Raw genomic sequence first — 24,156 nt, 5'->3', positions numbered from 1 at the left:
CTCAAGCATACAGTATACCTTCATTAGACAATGAGGCACCTTTAGTAGTTAAATATTATAAATAATTGATTGAAGAGGAAGACTCAGAAGAATCTTCATGAGATGAATTTGTTTATTATCAAAATAAATATTTGGTTGAAGCATAGTGGTTAACTTCTTAGCAGAGTACACAGTCATATGAGCAGAAGAGAACACACTGTTCTGACATTATGCAGTGTACTTTAACTCTGGAGTTAAGTGGAAAGCAAGGTAATTGTTTGTTTGTTTTGTTTTTAAGTATTTTCTATGCTTGACCCCAAATATTTTGTATTTTTCATTATTTACTATACTCTTGTTTACTGTTCTTCTATATAACTTGTTATAAAAATGTCATTACTTACATCATATCTCATAGTTGGAACTTCTCACAATAATACCTACAAAAATTACACATGTAAATGCCTGTTAACACTGCTCTCAATTTTCCAGTTGTAGAAAAAATGGACAACGTTACAGGTGGCATGGAGACATCCCACAGAAGATACACTGAGAAACTCACAGAAGTGGAGAGTGGTCTGAAGAAATTAGGTAATCTCCACATAGCCAAAAGCCAGATAAGGCATCCTATCTGCATGTCCTTGTGTGGTATTATTGTGGGAGTTGATCTGATCTCCACAGGTCTGTCTGAACAGGTGGCCAAGGTACCTGCATATCCATTCCATCTTAAGTTTTAGTTCCAGATTCAGGACAGCTCTTAATCACATCCTGAATTCCCACTGAAACCACGTTGAAATCAAAGGTTTCAGAGTAGCAGCCGTGTTAGTCTGTATCCGCAAAAAGAACAGGAGTACTTGTGGCACCTTAGAGACTAACAAATTTATTAGAGCATAAGCTTTCGTGGACTACAGCCCACTTCTTCGAATGCATATGGAGTGGAATAAATATTGAGGAGATATATATATACACACATACAGAGAGCATAAACAGGTGGGAGTTGTCTTACCAACTCTGAGAGGCCAATTAAGTAAGAGGGAAAAAAAACTTTTGAAGTGATAATCAAGATAGCCCAGTACAGACAGTTTGATAAGAAGTGTACAACTCCCACCTGTTTATGCTCTCTGTATGTGTGTATATATATCTCCTCAATATTTATTCCACTCTATATGCATTCGAAGAAGTGGGCTGTAGTCCACGAAAGCTTATGCTCTAATAAATTTGTTAGTCTCTAAGGTGCCACAAGTACTCCTGTTCGTTTTGTTGAAATCAAAGGGACTTCAGGATGTGCTTACAAGCTGTCCTGAATAGGAATGATTTTCTGAATCAGAGCTGTAAAGTGATGCAAACATTGATGGATAAAAAAAGAGACTCTTGAGAACCAAAGTCTTCACCCACCCAGTAATCTTTGAGCTGATGATGTTTAGCAGATAAGTTCCAAATCTGGAGTCCATGCTGAGAGATGTTCAAACAATAACATATGTTTAACCCTCACCTCAGAGGCAAAAATATAACTTGTAGGAGATGAACTTCATCAGTTATTAGTGCTTAAAGGGTGCTGGGTGGAAACAGGTCACAGACCCGGGAAATTGGGGGTGGGGAGGGGAAGAGACAGGGAGACGGACCCCTGATTGGCTGCTGGAAGCAGGGAGAGTTCTTCCCAACTCCCTTAGCAATCCAACATCATTCTCCCAGGAGGAGTGGGGGAGGGGGAAAAGCAGAAAGAGTCAAGCAGCTCAGAGTAGCTCTGTTTCCTCTTCCCCCTTCCCTTTCTATGAGCAACAGGATGGCTCCTCTACTTTTCTCCCTGCAACACCCAGCCTGGGAATGGTGAGAGAGGGGACTCTACTGCAGCCCCCTTCAGGCCTGGAAGTGGGGGTGAAGAATCCCAGGAACTACGGGGGATACAGAACTGATGGGGGACGAGGGGAGAGCCCGTAGCGGGGCAGAGCTGATGTGGGGACCACAGAGACAGGATCGATTTGAGGCCGAGGGGGCAGAGTTAGTTGCTGAGCAGGGGGACAGGCAGATGGGAAAGGGGAGTGATGAGACCCCATACACACTTTTTTCAAACCACTCTGAGCACTGTCAGTCATCATGGGAAGTGCAAGTCATGCAGTTATGAATGTAGATCTCCCACGTGATATCACGCTCCCAACTTTGAAGAAAAGAAGAGATAAGTGGTGTAGAAAATATTTTCTTCACTGTACATTTCTAGCCTTCCTCCTCTGCACCACTGAAAAGGAAGCTCCAGATATTCATTAAAAAGATGATATATATATTTACTGCTTGAAATAGGTTGTTAGTTTTATAGGGAGACAAGATGGGTGAGGTAATATCTTTTAATGGATTAACTTCTCTTGGTGAGAGAGAGAAGCTTTTGAGCAACACAGAGCTCTTCACGTCCGGGAAAGGTACTCAGATTGCACAGCTAAATACAAGGTTGAACAGATAGAATATGTCTATTTATGCTAAACTAAGGGACCATTCAAAGTGATGTAGCCCTATAGTCATAGGACAAAAATGGGAGATTAGTGGGTTACAGATTGTTGTAATAAGATATAAATCCTGACTCTTTATTAAAACCATGATTTTTAGTGTCTAGCAAAGTTATGAATTTAAGCTCCCAGGCTCATCTTTTGAAAGTGTTGGGCAGGTTTCCTCTGAGGATGAGGACTGAGGTCGATATAGAGTAATTGTTTTGTGAAAAGTGTTCATCCACAGTTGATGTGGTGTTTTTTTTCTTTTACCATTGTCCTTTGTGAGTTCATTTGAGAATGTAGTGATTGTCTGGTTTCACCTATGTAGTATTGGAGCATTTAGTGCACTGGATGAGGTACACCACACATTGCCATAGGCATGTGTAGGACCCATGGATCTGGAAAGGTTTTATAGATATTTACAGAATATTAAGTGAGGTCCTTGCTGCTAGGAAAGCTCTTTAGTTTGCAGTTCAGTCATAAAAAAACTCTAATGGCTTCTCAATAAAAGATGTCCATAAACTGTATGTTAATGAAGTCATTCAAAGTCCTGTGTTTGCAGTGGTGAGTTCATAGGAAGGGAATGTTACAGCTAAAAGCACATACATCCTTCTGTTATTCTGTGATTTAAGTTAATTGTAGTCTGGAACTGTTGTGATCAAATTCATTTCTAAGCATTGTTTGTACTCCGTAGTATGTATCATATGGGCCAGATATAAGGGGTGATTAGCCCTATCAATTCCTATTTAAGTCAACTCCCATTTAAAAAGTTTTAAAAGTTTAAACATTTAAAAAAACCTGGGGGCAATATCTGTGGGGCATATTAGCAAGGGGGTTCTAGGAGGGGAGTTGCGGGGAGCAGGGTCATGGTGGGGTTGGCACGGGGAAAATGTGAGGGTCAGATGGTTTACTACTCACCACTCTGGCACCTCCTCGTTGCTACAGCTGGGGATTAGCTCTCAACCAGACTTATTTTGTTGCTCATCCAGTCTCTCTCCTGCTGGACTCAATTGCTCCCTCTTTCCCAGTGGCTGGTAGGAGAACCCAGGCCAACCCTCTACTCCAGATTCCAGCCCAAGAACTGTATGTCTAGTAACCACAGCCTAAGCCATCCCTGACCCTGTTACTGTTTGCCTGGGCTCCTTCCTACCTTTCTTCTCTAGCTTTGCCCCTCTCTGGGTAACCATTGGAGCTTCCTGGGCTCCCTGTTGCCATTTCACTCTTTCCAGGCTCTTGCCAAAGTCTGTAGTCTGAGGCAGAATCCCAGGGTTTTCTCTCCCCTTAGATCGCCCCCTCGTCTCTTACTAACACACCTCCTCTACAGGAAGTGACTACAGTATTCCTTCTTGCGACCCCCTTCTTCCTTGCCACTTCCTGGTTTTATACCGCCTCAGCCTGCCCCTGCCCAGCTGGGATTCATCAATTAGATCTTATCAGTCCTGACTCCTCCTGGTGCAGCCATCACAGGGTTAACTGGTCCTTTTTACTTACTCAGTCCTTGTGTGGTTTAAACACTCCATCACAGTAGGACAAGTCATAGGATTGTAGGGGTGTATGGGGGCATAGAAGGATTACCACCTGGCCAGTATTTGACCAGCCTGGCTGTTTTTTTAGCGGATTTGCCAGTTGCCAGAAAAATAATTTTATCTGTTGGGGTGGGTTTTTTTGTTTTGTTTTTTGTTTTGTTGTTGGGGGGGGTGTTTTTTTTTTTTTACATGGGTCTAAAGATTTCCAATATCATCACAATACACTGGGATTTCTAATGTTAAAAGTTTTTGTGTCCAGCTAAAGATGCTCGCAGTGTTCCCACTTCCACAGTTTAAGTAAGAAAATGATGTTATCAATCTTATCTATGTGTTATCTCTCTAGATACTATAAGAGGTTGTTGGGTGGGGGGGAAGGAGAAGGGGTTGAGGAGTTTCCTTGTGGTTGGGGCTTGCAGTTGGGCACGCTTGCCTTGTTGGGGGGTGGATTGCTGGGGGTTTTTTGGGGGGGGGGGCTGCACTTCAAAGGTGATAACCCTAGGGCATAGCTGGAGGCAGGCATGGATAGTGAGCAGCACTGTGAGGAATTTGGGATATGCCTGACAAGCAAGAAGTGGCACTTGAGCTGGAAGGATCCAGGATCCTTGGCCTGTATCCACAGCAGGTCATGGGTGGTGGAGCATAAGCTAGTTATAGCTGCTGCTAGGTAGCAACAGGGTGGTGCCCACTACCTGGCAGCTCTGCAGGCCTGGGATTGAGCCTGCTCTGCCTTACTCCAGAAAGGACCATCAGCTACTTACTTATTTGTACCCCTTCAACTTATTGAACTCTACTTAATCATCCAATTTTTTCTTCAGTACAGTAGTAGTACTAGACTACACCTATTCACCACTCTCTCTAAAAGTTAATTTTTAAAATAAAGTAAAACAATCATGTTTAAATGAAGATATATAAACAGTAGTGACAATAGAACCATCATTCTATTCCACTGGGCAAGACAAAGGGTCACATTCCATTGGCTTCAACAGCAGTTAAGTTCATGTGTCTGGGGGCAGAATTAGATCCTACAGCATCTGTTTTTAGAAAAGTGACAATAGACTGTTTCACCAGTGAATGCTTTAATTGCCTGATCACTCTTAGATACAGCATTTACAGTGCAGGAAAGAGTCTTTTTATATTGTGCTTAAAATAAACCAAACAAAGCTAATGCTTTTAAAAATTTCCCTCTTTAATAGATGACCAAACTGGACAAAAAGATATGAGCACTAACAAAGAACTTTCTAGCTTCAGATCTGACATTCTGGCTCTTCGCCAGCAGCTTCAGGAGATTGCAGAGAAAACCACCAAAAACAAGGATACACTGGAGAAGCTACAAGATTCTGGAAATGTATTAGATGACAGGCAGAGCCAAATGAAAGGTGTCTTGGATAGCAACTCTTTCATGATCATCAGCGTCAATAAAACTCTCCAAGCATACACTGGCTATATCAACAATCTCCAACAAGACACAAGTAATATCCAAACAAATTTGCAAAGCCAAATGCATTCTCATAATGTGGTCATCATGAATCTAAACAACTTAAATCTGACACAAGTTCAGCAAAGAAATCTTATCAGTGTTTTGCAGAGGTCTGTGGATGATACAAGTCAGGCTATCCAAAGAATCAAGAATGACTTTCAAAATCTGCAACAGGTTGTCCTTCAAGCACGAAAGGACACTGATTGGCTTAAGGAGAAAGTGCAAAATTTACAGATGTTAGCAGTCAACAACTCAGCATTGGCCAAAGCTAATAATGATACACTTGAAGACATGAACAGTCAACTTAGCTCATTCAGTGGGCAAATGGAGAACATCACCACAGTTGCACAAGCCAATGAACAAAATCTTAAGGATCTGCAGGAGCATCATAAAGATTATGAGAACAGAACTTCTGCCAAGTTTAACCAGCTAGAAGAGCGCTTTCAGCTCTTTGAGACAGATATAGTCAATATCATTAGCAACATCAGCTATACTGCGCATCATCTGCGGACACTGACTAGCAATCTCAATGAGGTCAGGACAACTTGTACAGACACCTTAAGTAGACACACAGATGACCTGACTTTTATGAACAACACGCTAGCCAATATTCGTTTAGATTCTACATCTCTCAGGATGCAACAGGATGTGATGAGATCAAGATTAGATACTGAAGTTGCAAATTTATCACTAATTATGGAAGAAATGAAGCTGGTAGATTCCAAACATGGTCAGCTCATCAAGAACTTCACAATACTGCAAGGTAAGATGAATTTCAGTCTATACCTCAAGTTGTACCTCATAGCAACATATGGGTTTTACTTGCTTTAAATAAAACCAAAATACTTCAACTTTTTTTTATTATGGGTTAAATTATCTCCTCCTGAACAAAGCCTGAACACAAGCTGAGCTTGGCAGAGACGTAGTTTGTGAGGGAATGGGGAGAAAGAACACTCCCCATGTTGTCCAAGAAGCAGCAGCAAAGCAACTGTGTGACTGCTATAAGATTGTGGTAGTTCTCAGAGCTCCTGTTGCAAGGTGAAGGTCCAGAGGATTTGCACAATGCAACTCTTCCTGTCCTGCACTTCCCACACACCACACCAGGCCTGGCCTGGCCTGCCCAGCCCTTCCTGTCGGCCCTGTGACCAGGGCTTTGGCTGCTGCATAACCCCTCTAATGTGCTTGACAGCACCTCTGGTAAAATCTAGCCCTAAGAAAGGAAACATTGACCAGGAGAACACAGGTGTTATCACCTACTCTCTTTGGAATGTGCTGTCCGGGACTTTGGCTTCTCCCTGCATCATTGCCAGAGAAAGGGATCCTTAGTTTAACCTTTAATAAAAAAATAATTAGTCTTTCATTTTATGAAAGTCCTTCTTCCAATTTATGGCGGGACAGAGACCTTATCTGTTCCATTATCTAATCCTAAACCTGGGAGATGTAAGTTTGGTTTAAATTTTTCCACCCACTATTCCCTTCCCTCCTTTACCGGCCTGAAATTGGAACGTTGTGAAAGAAAGTTCTAGGTTGGTTAAATTTTAGTCTGACTGTTGGGTCTGCTTTTGAACTATCGTCTAAAGCAGTGGTTCTCAACCTCTTTACCATTGTGGGCCACATATACAGCTCTCTCTGTGTTATATGAGCCACATTGACACAATATATATACTACCTGTATGGTCTTGAGGATGTCACATGGGCTGCAGCTGTGTGCGGATTGGGACATGGGTTGAGAACCACTGGTCTAAAGTAAGCCATAATAGTTGTGGAGTGGGTGGAAACCTCAAGAAACCAATCCCTGCTAAGGAGGAAATAGCTGAACAATACAAAACTGGATCATTCCCAGAGAGGTTGCCCTTAGTGAAAAAGTAAAACTATTTTGTTTTAAGCCAGCTGGGAGCAGGCTGGGAAACCTCCGGTTTCTTTTCATCAAAGGATACTTTATTTTCTTCAGAAGTAAATATACACGCAAAGTTGTTGAGTTTTTTCTTTTCTTTTTTCTTCTTCTTTTTTTTGTCTTCCAAGCCAAGTATTCTTCTAAATGAAGTAAATACTCCATATTGCTGACCTGATTTGAGCCAGGTCTTGAACCCTGATCACTAGGGCTGCCAACCCTCCAGGATTGTCCTGGAGTTTCCAGGAATTAAATATTAATCTTTATGTGATGAAACCTCCAGGAATACGTCCAACCAAAATTGGCAACTCTACTGGTCACAGAAATAAAACCTTCCCTCAGAATAGATACAAGCATGGTCCATGATGCATGTGAGTCCAGAGCACCTTTCTTACCTGGTCTCATTTCACACAGAAGTAGTTGCCTCCATTTTCAGCGACATGTTAGGAGCTTATCCTTGATGGAGATTAAATGGGATAGATTTTGAAAAAAAAGAATTTAAAATTTACTGAGATGTGCTTATCCATGAACAGAATCCAAACCTGCTTTAATGATCAAATATGGAAGACCTCTCCTGCTATGACTGGTGCGCTGTCCTTCTATGAATATCCAATAGGCAGATAGCATTCTGTAGTCTTTCCATTAATCCTCCAGTTGGCTTATTTCTCACTACTAGGGTTACCATACCTATTAAATAAAAAAAGAGGACCCTCCACGGGTCCTGGCCCCGCCCATTTCCCCACCTCCAGCGCCGCCCCAACTCCGCTCCTTCCCCGCCCTAACTCCGCCCCCTCCTCCTTCCCACTCCCAGCCACGCGGAAAGGGCTGCCCGAGCGCTACCGGCTTCACAGTTTGCTGGGCAGCCCCCAGACCCTGCGCCCCCGGCCGGCGCTTCCCCAGCGCAGCTGGAGCCCGGGAGGGGAAGCGCCCAGCCGGGGGCGCAGGGTCTGGAGGCTGCCCGGCAAACCGTGAAGCTGGTAGCGCTTGGGCTTCGGGCAGCCCCCTTGCCTCCGGACCCTGCGCCCACAGCCGGGCACTTCCCCTCCCGGGCTCCGGCGGCGCAGGGTCCGGAGGCATGGGGGCTGCCCGAAGCCGGTAGCGCTTGGGCAGCCCGGCTCTTAAACAGAGCCGAAGAGTCAGGGGAGGAGCAGAGCCGCCATTTTCCCGGACATGTTCGGCTTTTTGGCAATTCCCCCCGGACGGGGGTTTGAGTGCCGAAAAGCCGGACATGTCCGGGAAAAAGAGAATGTATGGTAACCCTACAGGTTCCACACCAAGACAGCGCCGCTCTCACTGACTACATCTTGCTGTTAGAGTGAAAGGAGAGGTGTGGTTGGAAACAACAGGGAGAGTAGAAGAAAGGGAGAAAGAACATAACAAAGGGGGAGTAGAAGAAGAAAGAGAACAGAAGGAAGAGTGAAAGGATAAGATGGGAAAGAAGATTGAATTAGGGGGAAATCATGGTGCAGTAAGCCTCATATTTCAGGGGCCTGTGATCCACAATGGCTGCTGCTTTGGCTGCTATTAAAAATGGAGAGAGATCTTCACCTTTAAGCCCTGCACAGTTCTGCTCCCCCCCCACCATGTTCCAGATCTCATTTCCTTACTCCATCCCCCCACACCCACATACAGACTGCTAATCTCCTCCAAACTGCCCTCCTAAACTCCTTTTTGCCACCCCCTTTCACCATTGTCTTTATCCCTTCTTTCATTCTGCTCCTTCCAATTAAAAAACCTTTATTCTTGTGTCCCAAACTATCGCTCTTTCTTTTCATTCAAATCCCTTCTTAAGGCTGCCATGAAGCTCAACAGTGTCAATCCACCAAAGACAAAAAACACATAACACAACTTTTAGAAAACAAATGATAACCGTATCTCTTTGAGATCTGAGGCTCATCTGATCATCTGGGATACTATGTGTCTTTTTAATGTAAATTAAAAATCCTGTCTGGCATGTTTTCTTCTGTGTCCTCTACAGCATCAAGTGTCTTGAGGAGGTTCAATAAGAAATAATATATAACTAATGATTGTGAAGAGATTCACCTCCTTTTTCTAAACCAACTGTATTTTTACATTGGCTACTTGAGTAGCTTGGGCTCTATTACTACTTGTAGTGTATTGAATGTCCAACGTTTTTAATCTCAGGTATATTGAATACTCTTCCTGTTTTTTGTTTCTCTCCTCTGCATGTTTAAATTGTTTCAGGCCCTCCAGGTCCAAGGGGACCTAAAGGTGAGAGGGGACCCCAAGGGCCTTTTGGTCTCACTGGCCTAAAAGGGCAAAAAGGAGAAAAAGGTGAGCCAGGGCCACCAGGACCTGCTGGTGAAAAGGGCCCAGTTGGGCCAATCGGGCCACCAGGAGAAAAAGGTGGGAAAGGTTCAAGAGGATCACCTGGCTCCAAAGGTCAGAGAGGTTCTACTGGCAAGACTGGTTTGCCAGGACCTAATGGAGACCCTGGACCACCAGGACCACCTGGCAAAGATGGTCCTCCGGGTCCACCAGGTCCACCTGGATTTCAAGGATTGCAAGGAACTGTTGGAGAGCCTGGGGTACCTGGACCTCGAGGATTGCCTGGTCTGCCTGGCATACCAGGGATGCCTGGGCCACCTGGGCCGCCTGGGCCACCAGGTCCAGGGATGCCTATGGCCCTGAAAAGTGAGCCAACATCAATACCTGAGGCTAATGGTAAGCTATCTACTCACCCACCTACTTTTCTACTTACATGCCCATCTGCCCAAGTAGCCATTTTTAGTGCACCTGCCACCATGATAGTGGGCTAATGTTAATCTCTTATCTTTTGCTTAGACACACTAGTTCTCAAAGATTCTTAGTGTGGAACTCCAGCTTACCTAGCAAAGCTGTGTCTCCCTGACTTCTTTCAGCTGCTATGGAGTTTGATTAAAATGCCTCATCTCTAAAGAGATGGCAGCAATGCAATGAGTAATGAGCAGTTCTCTGGACATGCAGGTTAAGTTATATTCTGCATCTGGTGCAGATTTCTGATATGTGCATATTCATTGACTCAGCACCTAAGTATTTCAGATGCCACCATACTGTAGGACAGTTTGAAATCCCCAGTTTAACAGCAAGGTTTCATGTCACAGGTTGTTCTGCTCGCTGGAAGAACTTTACAGAAAAATGCTACTACTTTTCATCTGAAAGAGAAATTTTTGAAGATGCAAAAGTTTTCTGTGACGAGAAGTCCTCACATCTGGTTATCATAAACAACAAAGAGGAGCAGGTAAAAAACATCACCTGCTGTTCTGAAAACTATAAGGTTTGAAGGTATTTTGAGTCTGGAAACTATACAGCAATAGGGAAGCTGAGAACATCATGGATTCATATGGTGAAATGAAAACACCGAGTTACCCCATTCAGAACGCTGTACTCCCATGTTTGCTCAGCACCTATTGTGAAAAAGAGCAACATAGGAGGCAATGGGCCTGATCCTGAAATTGCTGAACATCTGCCACTTCCAGTAAATTCAATGGGAGTTGTGGGTGCTCAGCCCCTTTCAGAATCAGGCCCATTGTTAGAGGCCTATTATCTGAAACACATTTTTTCCGTGTTGCAAATAGTTATTTTTAAATTCAATCTTTAAGATAGACAACTTAAGTCTTTATTATGATCTTAAATAAAGTCTATTAAGTCTTCCTTAGGCAGAGCAGTGATAATGAATAAAAACCATACCTTGCATTTTATGTGGTATAATTGTTTGGTAGCCAGACATACCCCTGCCATGCAGGAGTGGTGCAATAACTGCTTATTCTTTTTCTTAGTTAAAAAAATACAATTGGTGGTGGCCTTCCAACCGCCCAGTTTTCATGGTGAGTTCTTACTCACAGACAAATAGTGCCATTGAGTCTAGTGCCTTTTTGTTTTTACTTACAGACAAATAGTGCTTTTTTTGTCAGTCAAGTTTGAAGAATCAGACCCTAAAACACATCTAGAGCTGCATAAACCTTCCATAATCATTTGTACATTAGCAATGGTGATCCCTCATAAAGCAGGAGTACTACAGATTAGCTCTGGAGTGAACCATAAGTACCATCTCAGATGTTGTTACAAATTAAGGTCTATCTTTGCGGGAGGGAAGGAAGGAAGTTCCAGCCAGTAAGGAACCCTTTCAGGAGAGAGCATTCTTCAGTGACAAGAGGGAGAAATAATTACCAAAGTACCCTTAGATTACTGCACTCACTACCAGAAGTGTGAGTACTATACACAGGAGTAAGAACAAAGGAGGGTAAGACCCAAAATTAGAAAGAAGAGGTAACCAACAAGGAAGCATGGTGGTTGAGCATTGGGAATGGGAAGGAGAAGAACACTGTTCTTATTCTATCTTCTAAAAGCAAAATCTACACAAAGCAAGTAATTGTGTGCTGTGAGAAACAGAAAAATGCAATCACAGATTTCTTTCACTCGCAGCAATGGATAAAAAGACAGATTGCTGGGAAAGGCAACTTCTGGATTGGGCTCACAGATTCAGAGCAAGAGAATGCGTGGAGATGGCTGGATGGAACCTTACCAGAGTACACGTATGTGTTGAAAAGAACCATGTTGTTTATTTTCTGCAGAGTGCTACTGTTCTTGCCGCAACTTTACTAGAGAGCTGCAGTATCTAGAGATGAGTTACTGGATGCCAGTGAAGCAATACTTTATCTGGAAGTGTTACTGAATATTGTTTTTCCTACCCCCTTCCTTTCTCCATGCACAAGGCTTTATCTCCTTGCCAGAAGGAAAATGGAAAATTGAATATTGAATGAAAGAATCATACAACCGTGCAGCATGATACTGCTTGCCAGTGTTTTTACAAGGTGGGGGTGGAAAGCCCAGGCAGCTTTTTGGTCTTGGTTTAAATTTTCCTCATTTGCATTACAACTGGCCATAAATAGAGAGCTCATTCGTACTAAAAATGAAAGGACTATTAGATAAAACCCAAACAGAAGGAGAAGGTATAAAGCAAGAATGTCCAAACTTTGGCAAGCTGAGGGCTGCATTGGCAGGTAGCCACGAATCCAAGGGATGCACCAAATTGGTATTAAATAGAGCAGGTTACAGCCACCCTAATTTTAATACAGTGGAGTGGACCACAGAGACTATAAATCTCAGCATGCAGCGCACCAGAAAAACAGGCTAAATCCATTGTATTTGTTATAAATGATTTGCAGGTGTCTAATTTGTGGCCACTTTCATGAGAACATGGAAAAAAGATTTGGTTTTGGTGAATCCTACCATTATACCTCATAAGAACATAAGAACAGCCGTACCGGGTCAGACCAAAGGTCCATCTAGCCCAGTATCCTGTCTACCGACAGTGGCCAATGCCAGGTGCCCCAGAGGGAGTGGACCTAACAGGCAATGATCAAGTGATCTCTCTCCTGCCATCCATCTCCACCCTCTGACAAACAGAGGCTAGGGACACCATTCCTTACACCTCTCTCAACTTCAGATGGCTACAGCAAACCTATGGCCGGTGTCACTGAAGATTTCTCTTGTGCTGTGCTTTTAAAGTGTCCTCTAGTGACCTCAGAACTGTCTGTCACTGAAAGTGATTCATTATTTCTGGAAGTCTGAGTTTCTTCCCAGACGCTTGGTCAGACCCTCTGTATCAGGCAGGCATGTTATTTAGCTGCTTATGGCACCATTTCAGCCAGCAACCACAAGCTTCTGTTCAACAACCTGTATTTTTAAGAAAACCGAGCTTTTGTTTTGAGACTGGAAGCACATCTCATTTATTAAATGAAAACAGAATTGAGAGTTTTGCTCCACCAAGCAAGGGCACTAAGTACTGAGTCAAGTTTCACTGGCCTCCAAATTAAGCCAACTTTTAAAAATTCCTTATGAGTCTGAAAATTAATTTTCCATCCAAACTGAGGTCTGAAAGATAGATAAATCCCTGCTTTGCAGCTGGAGAGGCCCATCATGATCAAGACAGGATCTCAGTTTCTTTGCAATTACAGTTGCATATTTTGCCACCTTTCTCCTCTGTTCCCTTTTGTGTTCTTTTTAGCAGGCAAGGTACTGAAATATACAAGAATCCCTTAGGCAGAATCTTGGATGTTTCAGTACCATCTGCTGATAAGAATGAAGTAGACAGACACAGTGGAGGAATGGTGCCATGTGCATATGGCATGTACTCTCATCACACTTGCATATACACCCGCAAACCAAAATAGAGTTCATTGATCTAATTTTAAGCTTTAAGCCTTGACAGACAAAGGCGGAGTAGATTCCCGTCTCTGTTTTCCATTTTTAGTAAGAGTCATGTAATTTTTGTTGAAGAGTGTATTTCCAGTTCAGAGCAGATCTCATGATTCTTTTTGCTAATCTCTTTTGTTGTGCGTGGAAAACTATCATGTGATGCCATTTAACATCTACTTCTTATTTTGTTGAAAGAAACTGGAAAAGTGGGCAGCCTGATAACTGGAGTACTGGGCAAGGGCCAGGGGAAGATTGTGCTGGATTAATCTCTGCTGGGCTCTGGAATGACTTTCATTGTGAAGATGTTAACAGTTTTATTTGTGAAAAAGACATGGACAAAGGTAAGCTAAGGATTCAATTAAAAGAGTTCCATCATAGCCACAAAGAGCCATGATTTAGTTCTGGGGGAATTCTGTGCCACTGCGCAGGCGCAGAATTCATGTCTCCCACAGATTTCTTTGCTTCGTCGCCAAAAAATGACTCTCTGATGGGGAAGTACAGGGAAGCCACAAGAGCAGTCATGTGACCCTCCCCAGCAGTATATTTTGGGTGCCCAAGGTGTGTACAGATGCTGTGGAGTGCTTTACAGGGAGGATAGGCTTCTCACAAATGAAAACTCTATCACCTGTAACCGCTCTACACAGATCTAGCCCCAACAAGCATGAGGAGTCCCTGCTGCTGGGAAGTCTTTGGCAACTGCTGGGCCTCTCTCCTTAACTCCCACTCACCCACGCTGACTGCTGGAGGGGAGTGTGGGCCCTGTCCAAGTTCTCTAGCTGACAGCTCTGTGTCACATAATGGCAGCTGGGCAGGGTGGAATCACAGACTGCCTGTTTTACTGAGCAGACACATAGGTACTACAGAGTCTCTTTCTAGATCTAGGGATGCACTCACAATAGGATTCTGTTGTGCCACAGAGCTTTTTAGGGCTCTGCTCCATGATCATTGCTAGAGCTCAGATCTGGCCCATAATATTTTTGTTCTGATGATTACCTTGTTTAAAGAAACTATTTTACAGTGTGCCAGAAACATTAATTGTTTAAAAGCTTTTTTCAGAATTTGTGTGTGTCATGAATGCCTGACTGCTATGATTGCCAATACATAGGTAGAATTTCATAGGATGTGGTAGAAACTCCCAGCTGGATTCAAACTTTCAGATACTGGCTCTTAGGCAGCGTCCACAAAAAACATATGTACACCCTTCAGGTGCATAATCCACATCTGTTTGTGCAGATTGAGGAATTGCTTGTGCATAGAATTCTCTTTTCTTCCTAGATAAATATGCACTATGTTAGCAGAACTTTAGGTTTTGAAAATATTAGTTGTTGGAGGTGTACAATATCTGAATATGGGTCATATTTTAAAAAGTTCTGTTTCTTGAAAACCTAGACTCATATGATAGAATTTTCCAAGATTCTTTGAATTCAATAAACCTCCTTGCTGATAATTTGTTTTACCTTTACAAGCCTTTCACCTGTGTTCCTTCTTTCTTTCTCTCACTGTAGCCTAGGCACCTGGATTGTAATAGGCTGTGAATTTACAGACACAAATACAAATTACTAAAAAATCCCATGGGACTTCATCATCTCCTAACAAAATTGAAAAGGAAGCACTGAAAACTGGTTTAATGCAAAAAAAAAAAAAAAGAATTCAGCCACAACTCGTCTTTGCCATCTTGTGATTATTCAAGGATTCTGGACCCACAGCACAATGCATTTATTGGAAATGCAATTGGACTGAATCAGTGACACATTTTTGTCAACCAGTGACCATACAAGTGTACAAGTTTTGTCTTAAAAAACATGAAATATAGCAGTCTGAGTAAGACTCTTGGTCATTGAGCTATAGGAAATACGTATAAAGCTACCGTGTAAACAGTACATTTCATTTGCTAAAATCCCAAATATAGGAAAATTATTCAGATACACACATATAGTATATAGATTTTATATAAATATATATATAGTCAAGTTCTTATCGATAATATGGAATATACTTTTAAGAGCTTTTAAAACTTTGTATTTTTGTACAAAATATTTGCTTTTTACATTTGTTCTTTTTTTAATTGTCTTTTTTTTTTTTAACAAATATAGTACACAGGGGCCAAAGAAAACAGTAAGGGTACTAATAATAATTCAGGCTGTTGTCAGACTTAGCTCTGCTCAGCTATAGAAAAATATTTTCCAGTTTAAAAAAAAATGTTTTTTCCCAGATGAACCACTCTGGTTAAATAACTTTGAAGCTGATTTTAGATAGTATTTTTATGCAAGTCTACTCTGAGTGAGTAACAGCTAAATAGATCAGGGACTAGATATTCATGATAGCCATAATCACAGTGAACCATCAATGCACTGCTGTACTATAGGGGTCATGTTAACACAAGACACTGTGATGTCTGCCTTACTTCCCTCCCTCCCTCCCTGTCTACAGAAAAATATCACAGAATTAAGTCACTAGCTTTTTTTAATGTTTTAATTATTTCTCTATTAAAAAGCAGTTTTTAGGAGCTCTGCCATAACAGGTGCTGCTTACTACTGAAAGTCAAACTAAGAAGACATTAAAAGACATTTATAAAACAAAAACAAAAAATTTGAGCATACTGAAATGTGGTGGGGGTTTTTAGACTGGATTTCAAAATGTGGTAATAAAACATGATGTATTCTAAAAGGTCAAGTCAACCTACATTTCTCTAAAATGTTTTAATGTAAATTAATCTTGTGACTTCCTTGGCCCAATCCTCCCCTGCCAAAAAAACTAGTAAAATTAAGTATGCTACCACCAGAATTTAGTATGGTTAATGGATGATATCACTGTCCAACCCTCTTCCTTCATATCCCTAAAGAGCTGTTGCCTAGACAACAGCAACACTGCCTATCTTAAAAAATTTAAAAAAAAATAAACAGTTAAAGTTTATTAGCAGAATCCATGTGATTTGGGTTCTATTGTGTGTATTCTCTGTGAGGCCACATGCTACCCCATCATGTATGTCCTTTTGGACCCTTTTGGAAGAGAGTTGTTTTTTTACTGCCTCGTGACCTCCAGTTTACCTTGGCTGAGTATGGATAAGCCTGTTGAAATACTCCAGCTCTGCTGGAAGGAGACAAGATTTTGTACTTCATATTTTCAGGTATTGCTTATAAGTTCTTTGCCTTACTGGCTCTAGAGCTCCCAGGGCCTAAATTCCATATTCTCTCAAAAGTTCATCCTCCTCTTTCTTAATGTCAATTATAATTTATTCCCAGAAACTACCTGGAAAGTGAAATGCCGAAATCTATAGAGAACATAGTGGGTATGAAAAATGAACATAACAGCACAATCCGCACACACAGTTAATAATGAAAAGCTATTTCAGAGGCAATGCTTTTCCGATAACGAGTTAGATTACCTGAGGAATTTTCTTTTTGCCATGTATTGAATAACAATCAGATGATCTATGAATATTATACGGTACCTATATATACAAAAATGTATAAAAATATAGTAGTGCTATGTTTAAATATATATTTATACAATAGGTATGGCGATAACATTAGCACAGTATCTTTTTCATATCTCCATCATACTGGCTGGAACAGGTAGGCTTCATTCTGACCTCACATCAATATAACTCTACTGATTTAAGCGGAGTTGCTCCTGATTTCTACTGGTGTGACTGAGACACAAATTGGGCTTATAGCTATACAAGTCCAAGGCAGAGCTGTGAATAGAACCCAGATCTCTTAGCACAGGACTGGGAGACTTTACTGCAAGACCATCTTTCATCTCCTGTGGTAGTGGACATATGGCATTCTTTTTGAAAAGATGTATTTTTCCCCATGGCACGTGTGTTACAGTGCCCTTCAAATGAAAATACATTTCAGTAAGTGATCCTCCCATGGCCAATTTTCTTCCATTCAGGGAGGTTTCCCATTCACAGACTACCAGCAGCTTAGAATACAGAGTTGAGCCAGTTTAAGGCTGTAAAATGTTGTTGAATAATAACTATTGTATGAAGAATTTAGATGGAGATTACATTCAGTGGTGTTCCTCATTACCCGCTCCTGAGTCAGAAACACAATAGGCCTGATTCTCAGTTACCCAGGCCCACATCCTCAAACATATTTAGCACCTAACTTGCATTGATTTCAAAAGGAATTAGGTACCTAAATGCCTTTGAGGATCTAGGTCTCTGTGCCTATGCTTGGAGCAGAGATGGATTCAGTGGATGACTTTAAGTAGATGCCCTCTGCATGCACAACTTAGACAACCATCTTTGAAAACTTGGCCTGCAGAGTGCAGGCGAGCTAAGACAGATTCATCAAGCAAATGCTCTTTTGTCCGTCTTAGCCAGCATTCATATAAGAGAGAAAGGGAAATGTGAAGTGGAAAAAGAAGACTGAAATCTCAAAAGGAGTGCGGAAGTCGCCAGTACAGGTCAGAAAACTGTCGTGATAGGGAGGGCAATTGGCAAGGGTGCAAACTGGATGCCATGAGAGGCCAAGAGCTTGCCATGGAAGTCAGAGTTGCCATGTGGGGTCTGGTAAATTTCATGTTAATCTATCTTCTGTATGGCTTGAATGACAGTACTAGTTGTACAGAAAGTTACTTTTGCGTGAGAAAATTATTTTGTCCACTTGTAGCGATGTCTGGGTAAGCTACATCCAGCTAAAATGGAACTGGCTATATTCTCTTGAGATACTGAATGTATATTTCCATTTTTTTAAATTTAACATCAAAACTAAATGTTATTTCACTGATAGTATAACTATCCTTAATAATTAAGAGACTGGCATTGTAGAGGTTATGGGTGGAAACGTTGTGCCTTACAGCATCATCCAATGCAAGATCTTTTAAAAACTCTCTTTTGCTCATATCACTGATTTGTTATGAATCGTTTTCAGCTGATTAGAACTTTTCACATCCCTTCAATTGTCCATAAATATCATTTGAAATTGTTCCAATGAAAGAAGCACTAAGTGAGAGACACTAAAGTAAGTATTGCACATTCTGTGTATACATATATAGCAAAGTTGGCGGTTGTGTATATGGGTACATACAAATTGTCAAAAACATTGCATATGTATTAAAAGCCAACTTAAATGAAAGAATAGTTCTTCCAAATAAAAATTCTCCTCTCACACCACAGTACAGTTACTCCTGATTTACACTGCTGTAAGGTAGATCATAATCAGGCATATGGTATCTCTAAATACAATTATCTATTTTATCTAGTGACTTGAATTTTTAATTCACTGTTCCTGTAGTATCTAGCTGCTAGAAATGTGTCATTTAAAAGGTTAAGAGAAAAAACATACAGCTCATCTTCATAAAGCCTTACAAGGGAACTCAGAACTGGGAAAAGGGATCCAGGATAAAATATCTGCTGGCTTTAATGGTGCAGGCCCAGAACCCAAGTAAGCTATAGTTCAGTCTACTGTTTAAACAGATATGCCTGTTCCAACCTCACTATTTTCCTAGATATCAAATGGCTCAGCTGTTCTAATTTTTCTTTTCAGTAGATACTCTTTTGGTTTTAACAACTGGTAAGAATTAGTCTTTGATTTTATTAATGGAAACATGATAAGCTGACTGGAGCATGGTGCCAAGCAAAGGAATCTGTTTAGCTAGAATGGAGGCAAAGCCATCTGGGAGATCCAGTTTGTTAACAATATATGATTCAACAAAAATGTTCAGCCCTTTAAAGCACCTTCGTTGAAAATCACAAAGGTCTCAGCCAGAGTCAGCATGTAAAATACAAAAGAAATGGAATGTCTCCATCTTTAGTCCATACATTTCCTTCTCCTTTTCTTTCTCCTCTTTGTTTATATTCCCACTTGGAGGAGAAGTTGTTACTATTCCCCCATTAACATCAGAATATGGATTTGGAAACTGATCTTCCCCCCTTTCTGATTGCCTGGCTGAGCCTTTTGGTGCTGGTAATACTGATATCAGTTACTCTGTCTAGTACTTGACACTTTCAAAATAATGTACATACATTAATTAAAAGAAAGTCACAACCAGCTGACAGTAAAGGCCCACCTGGAACATTCTTACCAGACGAATATGTAAAGAGAATTGGAATTGACTGTGTCTTGGGCTAACTTTCTAGAGAACAGCTCCTCATTTACTGTGTCTCATTGTGTAAGGTTGCTCTGCAGCAGACACTGGGACTTCCTAGGAACTACCAGTCCATCTATGTATTCATTGCCTCACTTAAGTTCCCCCTCACTTGTTTGATGGCATCTAAAATAAAGAAACCCTGTTTTGGAAAAAATAAATTCTAATTTGTTTTCTTTTTCTAGGAACCAATATTTTTCTGTCTCAGTGATGAAGATAAAAGTGTTGTTTGTTTCAAAATAAACTATGGTTAATTCTCCAAAATTTGTGTGAGAATTTTCTTTATTCTAATACCAATAAAAGCCACAGTACTAGTCAAGTAATATGAATATAGGACTGAAAGGGACTGCCAGGGCCGGTGCTACCATTAAGGCAAACTAGGCAGTTGCCTAAGGCGCCAAGATTTGGGGGCACCAAAAAGCGGTGCCCCCAATTTTTATTTATTTATTTTTTTACAGCGTTCCTGGGCTGGGCTGCCAGCGGTGCGCTGACACGTGCAGCTCAGATTCCCTCTACCAGCACAGAGGCCGCTCCACTTCTCCCACCTCCCAGGCTTGCGGCGCCAATCAGCTGTTTGGCGCCGCACGCCTGGGAGGGGAGGAGAATTAGAGCGGGGGCGGCGTGCTCGGGGAGGAGGTGGAGCAGAGGTGAGCTGGGGTGGGGAGCTGGCGCATGGCTCCCCGGGCCGGGGGAGTGGGGAGCTGCCACGGGGGGGGGGTGCCTCCAGGTGTGGGGGGAGCTGCCGCAGGGCTCCCCACCCCAGCTAACCTCTGCTATGCCCCCTCCCCGAGCATGCCGTCACTGCTCCACTTCTCCTGCCTCCCAGGCTTGCGGCGCCAATCAGCTGTTTGGCACCGCAAGCCTGGGAGGAGAGGAGAATTAGAGCAGGGGCGGCGTGCTCAGGGAGGAGGCGGAGCAGAGATGAACTGGGGTGGGGAGCTGCCACGGTGGGGGGCACCTCAGGGTGGGGGGGGCAGGGAGCTGCCGCAGGGCTGGAGGGGGGGTGCAAGGTGGAAGTTTTGCCTAGGGCGCGAAACTTCCTTGCACCGGCCCTGTGGACTGCCTGGGTCATTGAGTCCAGTCTTCCCAGGCAAACCCGTCATATAATCCTGCTCATAAATTTAATCAAGTTCCATATTAAAACTAGTTAGGTTGTTTGCACCCAATACTGCTATTTGAAAGCTGTTCCTGAAACATAATGCACAGTTGGCTCTTATTAGATGATAATGCTTTGCATATGTTTAGGGTTTTCTTACCCAAAGATCTCAGTGTCTATGAGTGCTTTCCTAAACTGGGTAAATATTCTAATCCCCATTTTTCAGATGGAGTAATTGAGACAGAGAGAGATTAAATTCTATTAATTTTGAGTGTCTCCATTTTTGGTACCCATTTTGAGATAGCTAGGACCTGATTTTTAGAGGCCCATAGTTCTGTTGAAATCAATTCTCTGTTAGGTCCTAAAAACAGATTTAAATAATTTTTAGGTGTGACCCACACCAAGCTGTTTGCTCCCCTATTTTCCACCTAGCGCTAACTTAAGTAACACCACTGCTACTGCTGCTTTCCCAGTGTAACTAGGTGATTTCAGTATGCTATTTCACGTATCACTCTGCGGAGCAGAACTCACAGCTGGTGCTGCAGAGCAGGATGAGCCCAGCAGAAAGGCACAACCAGTGACCTATGTGCAGTCTATGAAAGGGATAATGGACATTGCATCTCCAAAACAGCTATTAATCCTGTGTTATGTCATGTAATTGCAGTGGTCAGTTAGGTTTCATTCATCTTGAGACACAACCAAGGAATGATGTGAGCAAACAAACTCTCCTAAGAACAATGCCCCAGACCTGAATCAACAGGTGTGGAAAATTTGACAAGACCAGCAGGAAGGGAGACAGAAGCAGGGAAAAGGGGAGGAGTCTGGAGGAATTCAGGGGTGTCTCCCCACCCTCCCCATGGGATCTCTGACTCCCATTAGCCAGCCAAAGGGAGAGGGGAGCTGATTGGCGCCTCACTCCCCTACCCATGCCCACCTAATTTAAACCCTGGGATTTATGGATCCTCTGTCTCCAATGTAGCTGTTTAGATTTTTTTTTAAAGCAGGTGACATAGGGTTTATTAAATGTTTAATGAATGACACTGTGGACCTGAGTCTGATCTCACTTATACTGATTCTCATCAGTGTGAATTCAGAATCAGCATCTGGATCTTTAAAAGAACTTTGAGATCATCATGTGGCCTGTAGTGGTTAATTTTCTGATTCCATCAGCCTGAAGTATCCTAGCTGATTAAACAAAGGCTTTTGGCTGGAGACTCAGGCAGCTGGGAAAGTTCCAGGTACTTAGGACTGCTTCCAAACTGTCAGGACTTTGAGTCAAACTACAGACACAGGTGCTATGTTGGGTGTTAAAAGTTTGTATGTACAACTGACAAGAAGGATGTTTCTGCATCCCTGGCATTTGGACTTCCAGGCAGACTGCAAAGCAAATATTTCTTTAGTTCTGCAGCCTCACTTTGACTACATTCACTTAAAAGAGAAGATATATTTTGTTTACTGATAGTAAAAGAAGTGTAATTTATGACTGTTTTCTGCAAGTGCCAGCGTAAAAACCTGGCAGTGGAAGTAGCAACTGAGAGAAAAACATCTCAAGCTTTGCAGCTTCTTACTGTAACAGTTAAAACAGGCAAAATGTTCCTGACCTGACTCCTGACAGCACCACAACCTACTAACATAATTGATGTAAGTCAACAGTTTTCAAACTGTGGGTCAGGACCCCAAAGTGGGGCACAACCCCATTTCAATGGGGTCACAAGGGCTGGCTTAGACTTGCTGGGGCCTGGGGCCAAAACCAAAACCCAAGCCCCACCACCTGGGGCCAAAGCCCGAGGGCTTCAGCTCTGGGCAGCAGGGTTGAGATTACAGGCCCCCTACCTGGGGCTGAAGCCCTTGAGCTTCGGCTTTGACCCCCCACCCCGGGGGCAGCAAATGGAAAAAATCAGTTATTCTTACAGCTCTAGTAAGATCACCCACTAAGGAGCTCCCTTCTCAGGGTACATCTACACTACCCACCGGATCGGCAGGTAGCGATTGATCTATCCCTGATCACTCTCCCATCGACTGCTGAACTCCAGCTCGGCGAGAAGCAGAAGCAAAGTCGACGGGGGAGCCGCGGCCGTCGATCCCATGCTGCAAGGACGCGAAGTAAGTGATTCGAAGTCGATCTAAGATATGTCGACTTCAGCTACGCTATTCTCATAGCTGAAGTTGCATATCTTAGATCAATCCCCTCTCCAGTGTAGACCAGGCCTTAGAGACCTCTCAGTGAGTCATTTTCATGGGTGTTGATGATGATGATGATGATGATGCTCATTCTCAATAGAATAGAGCCTCAGCACTTGAAAGCAGTCATTAGTTGGTGCCCTGAAGCCATATACACCTTGCTCAGCAAAAGCAGAAATTCCTGGTGTTTCTAACTCTGTTTTTTGTTTGTTTGTTTAAGTTATTGTATGCACATCCTTTTCCTCCTGCACAAGTTCCGAAATATGTGATTGTCCCAGTTTTTCAGTTGTGTTAAATGTGTCACTTACTGAACTAGAGTTTTGAGGACAGGTTGCCGAAAAGGGAAATAGCAGGCCTCCCATACGGCATTAAAAAACTGTGTAGAGGTGGTCACTTGTAAAATGAGAATAAAGTGTCACCTTCTTGGATATAGTGAGGAAAAGGGTGTCACCTTCTTAGGAATCTTGAAGTCCACTAAGAACATCCAGGAAGACGCAAAAGAGGAAATCTTTAAACAAAACCAGAGCTACTTTTGGTTATGAAAAAGTTCAGCTCCAGATCCTAGTTTGTCCAATCCACTAGGGGGCCTTTTTGAATAAGAGGGTATGTCTACACTACGAAATTAGGTCGATTTTATAGAAGTCGATTTTTTTAGAAATCAATTTTATACTGTCGATTGTGTGTGTCTCCACTAAGCACATTAAGTCAGTGGAGTGCGTCCACAGTACCGAGGCTAGCGGCGACTTTCTAGTAACTATCCCACAGTTCCCGCAGTCTCTGCAGTCTCCACCACCCATTGGAATTCTGGGTTGAGCTCCCAATGCCTGATGGGGCAAAAACATTGTCGCAGGAAGTTCTGGGTACATGTCGTCAGGCCTCCCTCCCTCCGTGAAAGCAATGGCAAAAAATCGTTTCTCGCCTTTTTTCCTGGGTTACCCGTGCAGACGACATACCACAGCAAGCATGGAGCCCACTCAGCTCACCGTCACCGTATGTCTCCTGGGTGCTGCTGACAGACATGGTTCTGCATTGCTACACAGCAGCAGCAGCAGCTCCTTGCCTTTGCAAGTTAGCAAAGACGGTTAACAGTCATACTGCACCGTCTGCCGCCATCTCCTGGTTGCTCCTGGCCTCAGTGATGTTGGTCAGGGGCGCCTGGACAGACATGGGAATGACTCCAGGTCATTCACTTCTTTAAGTTTCATCTAACGGAGATTCAGTCCTGCCTGGAATAT

At 42.6% G+C, this 24,156-nt stretch overlaps 1 protein-coding gene across 1 annotated transcript in view; it reads left to right on the top strand.

The window, feature by feature from the left end:
• Nucleotides 1–19,908, top strand: part of COLEC12 (collectin subfamily member 12) — a 143,875-nt gene extending 123,967 nt beyond the window's left edge. The window contains exons 4-10 of the mRNA XM_054018456.1: nucleotides 469–567; nucleotides 5,173–6,219; nucleotides 9,553–10,032; nucleotides 10,452–10,588; nucleotides 11,773–11,882; nucleotides 13,744–13,889; nucleotides 15,054–19,908. Of these exons, the coding sequence (XP_053874431.1) occupies nucleotides 469–567; nucleotides 5,173–6,219; nucleotides 9,553–10,032; nucleotides 10,452–10,588; nucleotides 11,773–11,882; nucleotides 13,744–13,889; nucleotides 15,054–15,058 (2,024 nt within the window). The 3' untranslated portion in view covers nucleotides 15,059–19,908. The remainder of the gene's footprint in view (nucleotides 1–468; nucleotides 568–5,172; nucleotides 6,220–9,552; nucleotides 10,033–10,451; nucleotides 10,589–11,772; nucleotides 11,883–13,743; nucleotides 13,890–15,053) is intronic.
• The last annotated feature ends 4,248 nt before the right edge of the window (nucleotides 19,909–24,156 follow it).

Source organism: Malaclemys terrapin, chromosome 2, assembly GCF_027887155.1.
Source record: "Malaclemys terrapin pileata isolate rMalTer1 chromosome 2, rMalTer1.hap1, whole genome shotgun sequence".
NCBI classification, from domain to species: domain Eukaryota; kingdom Metazoa; phylum Chordata; order Testudines; family Emydidae; genus Malaclemys; species Malaclemys terrapin.
Note: the sequence above shows the minus strand (reverse complement) of the source record. Positions and strands in the feature narration are given on the sequence as shown.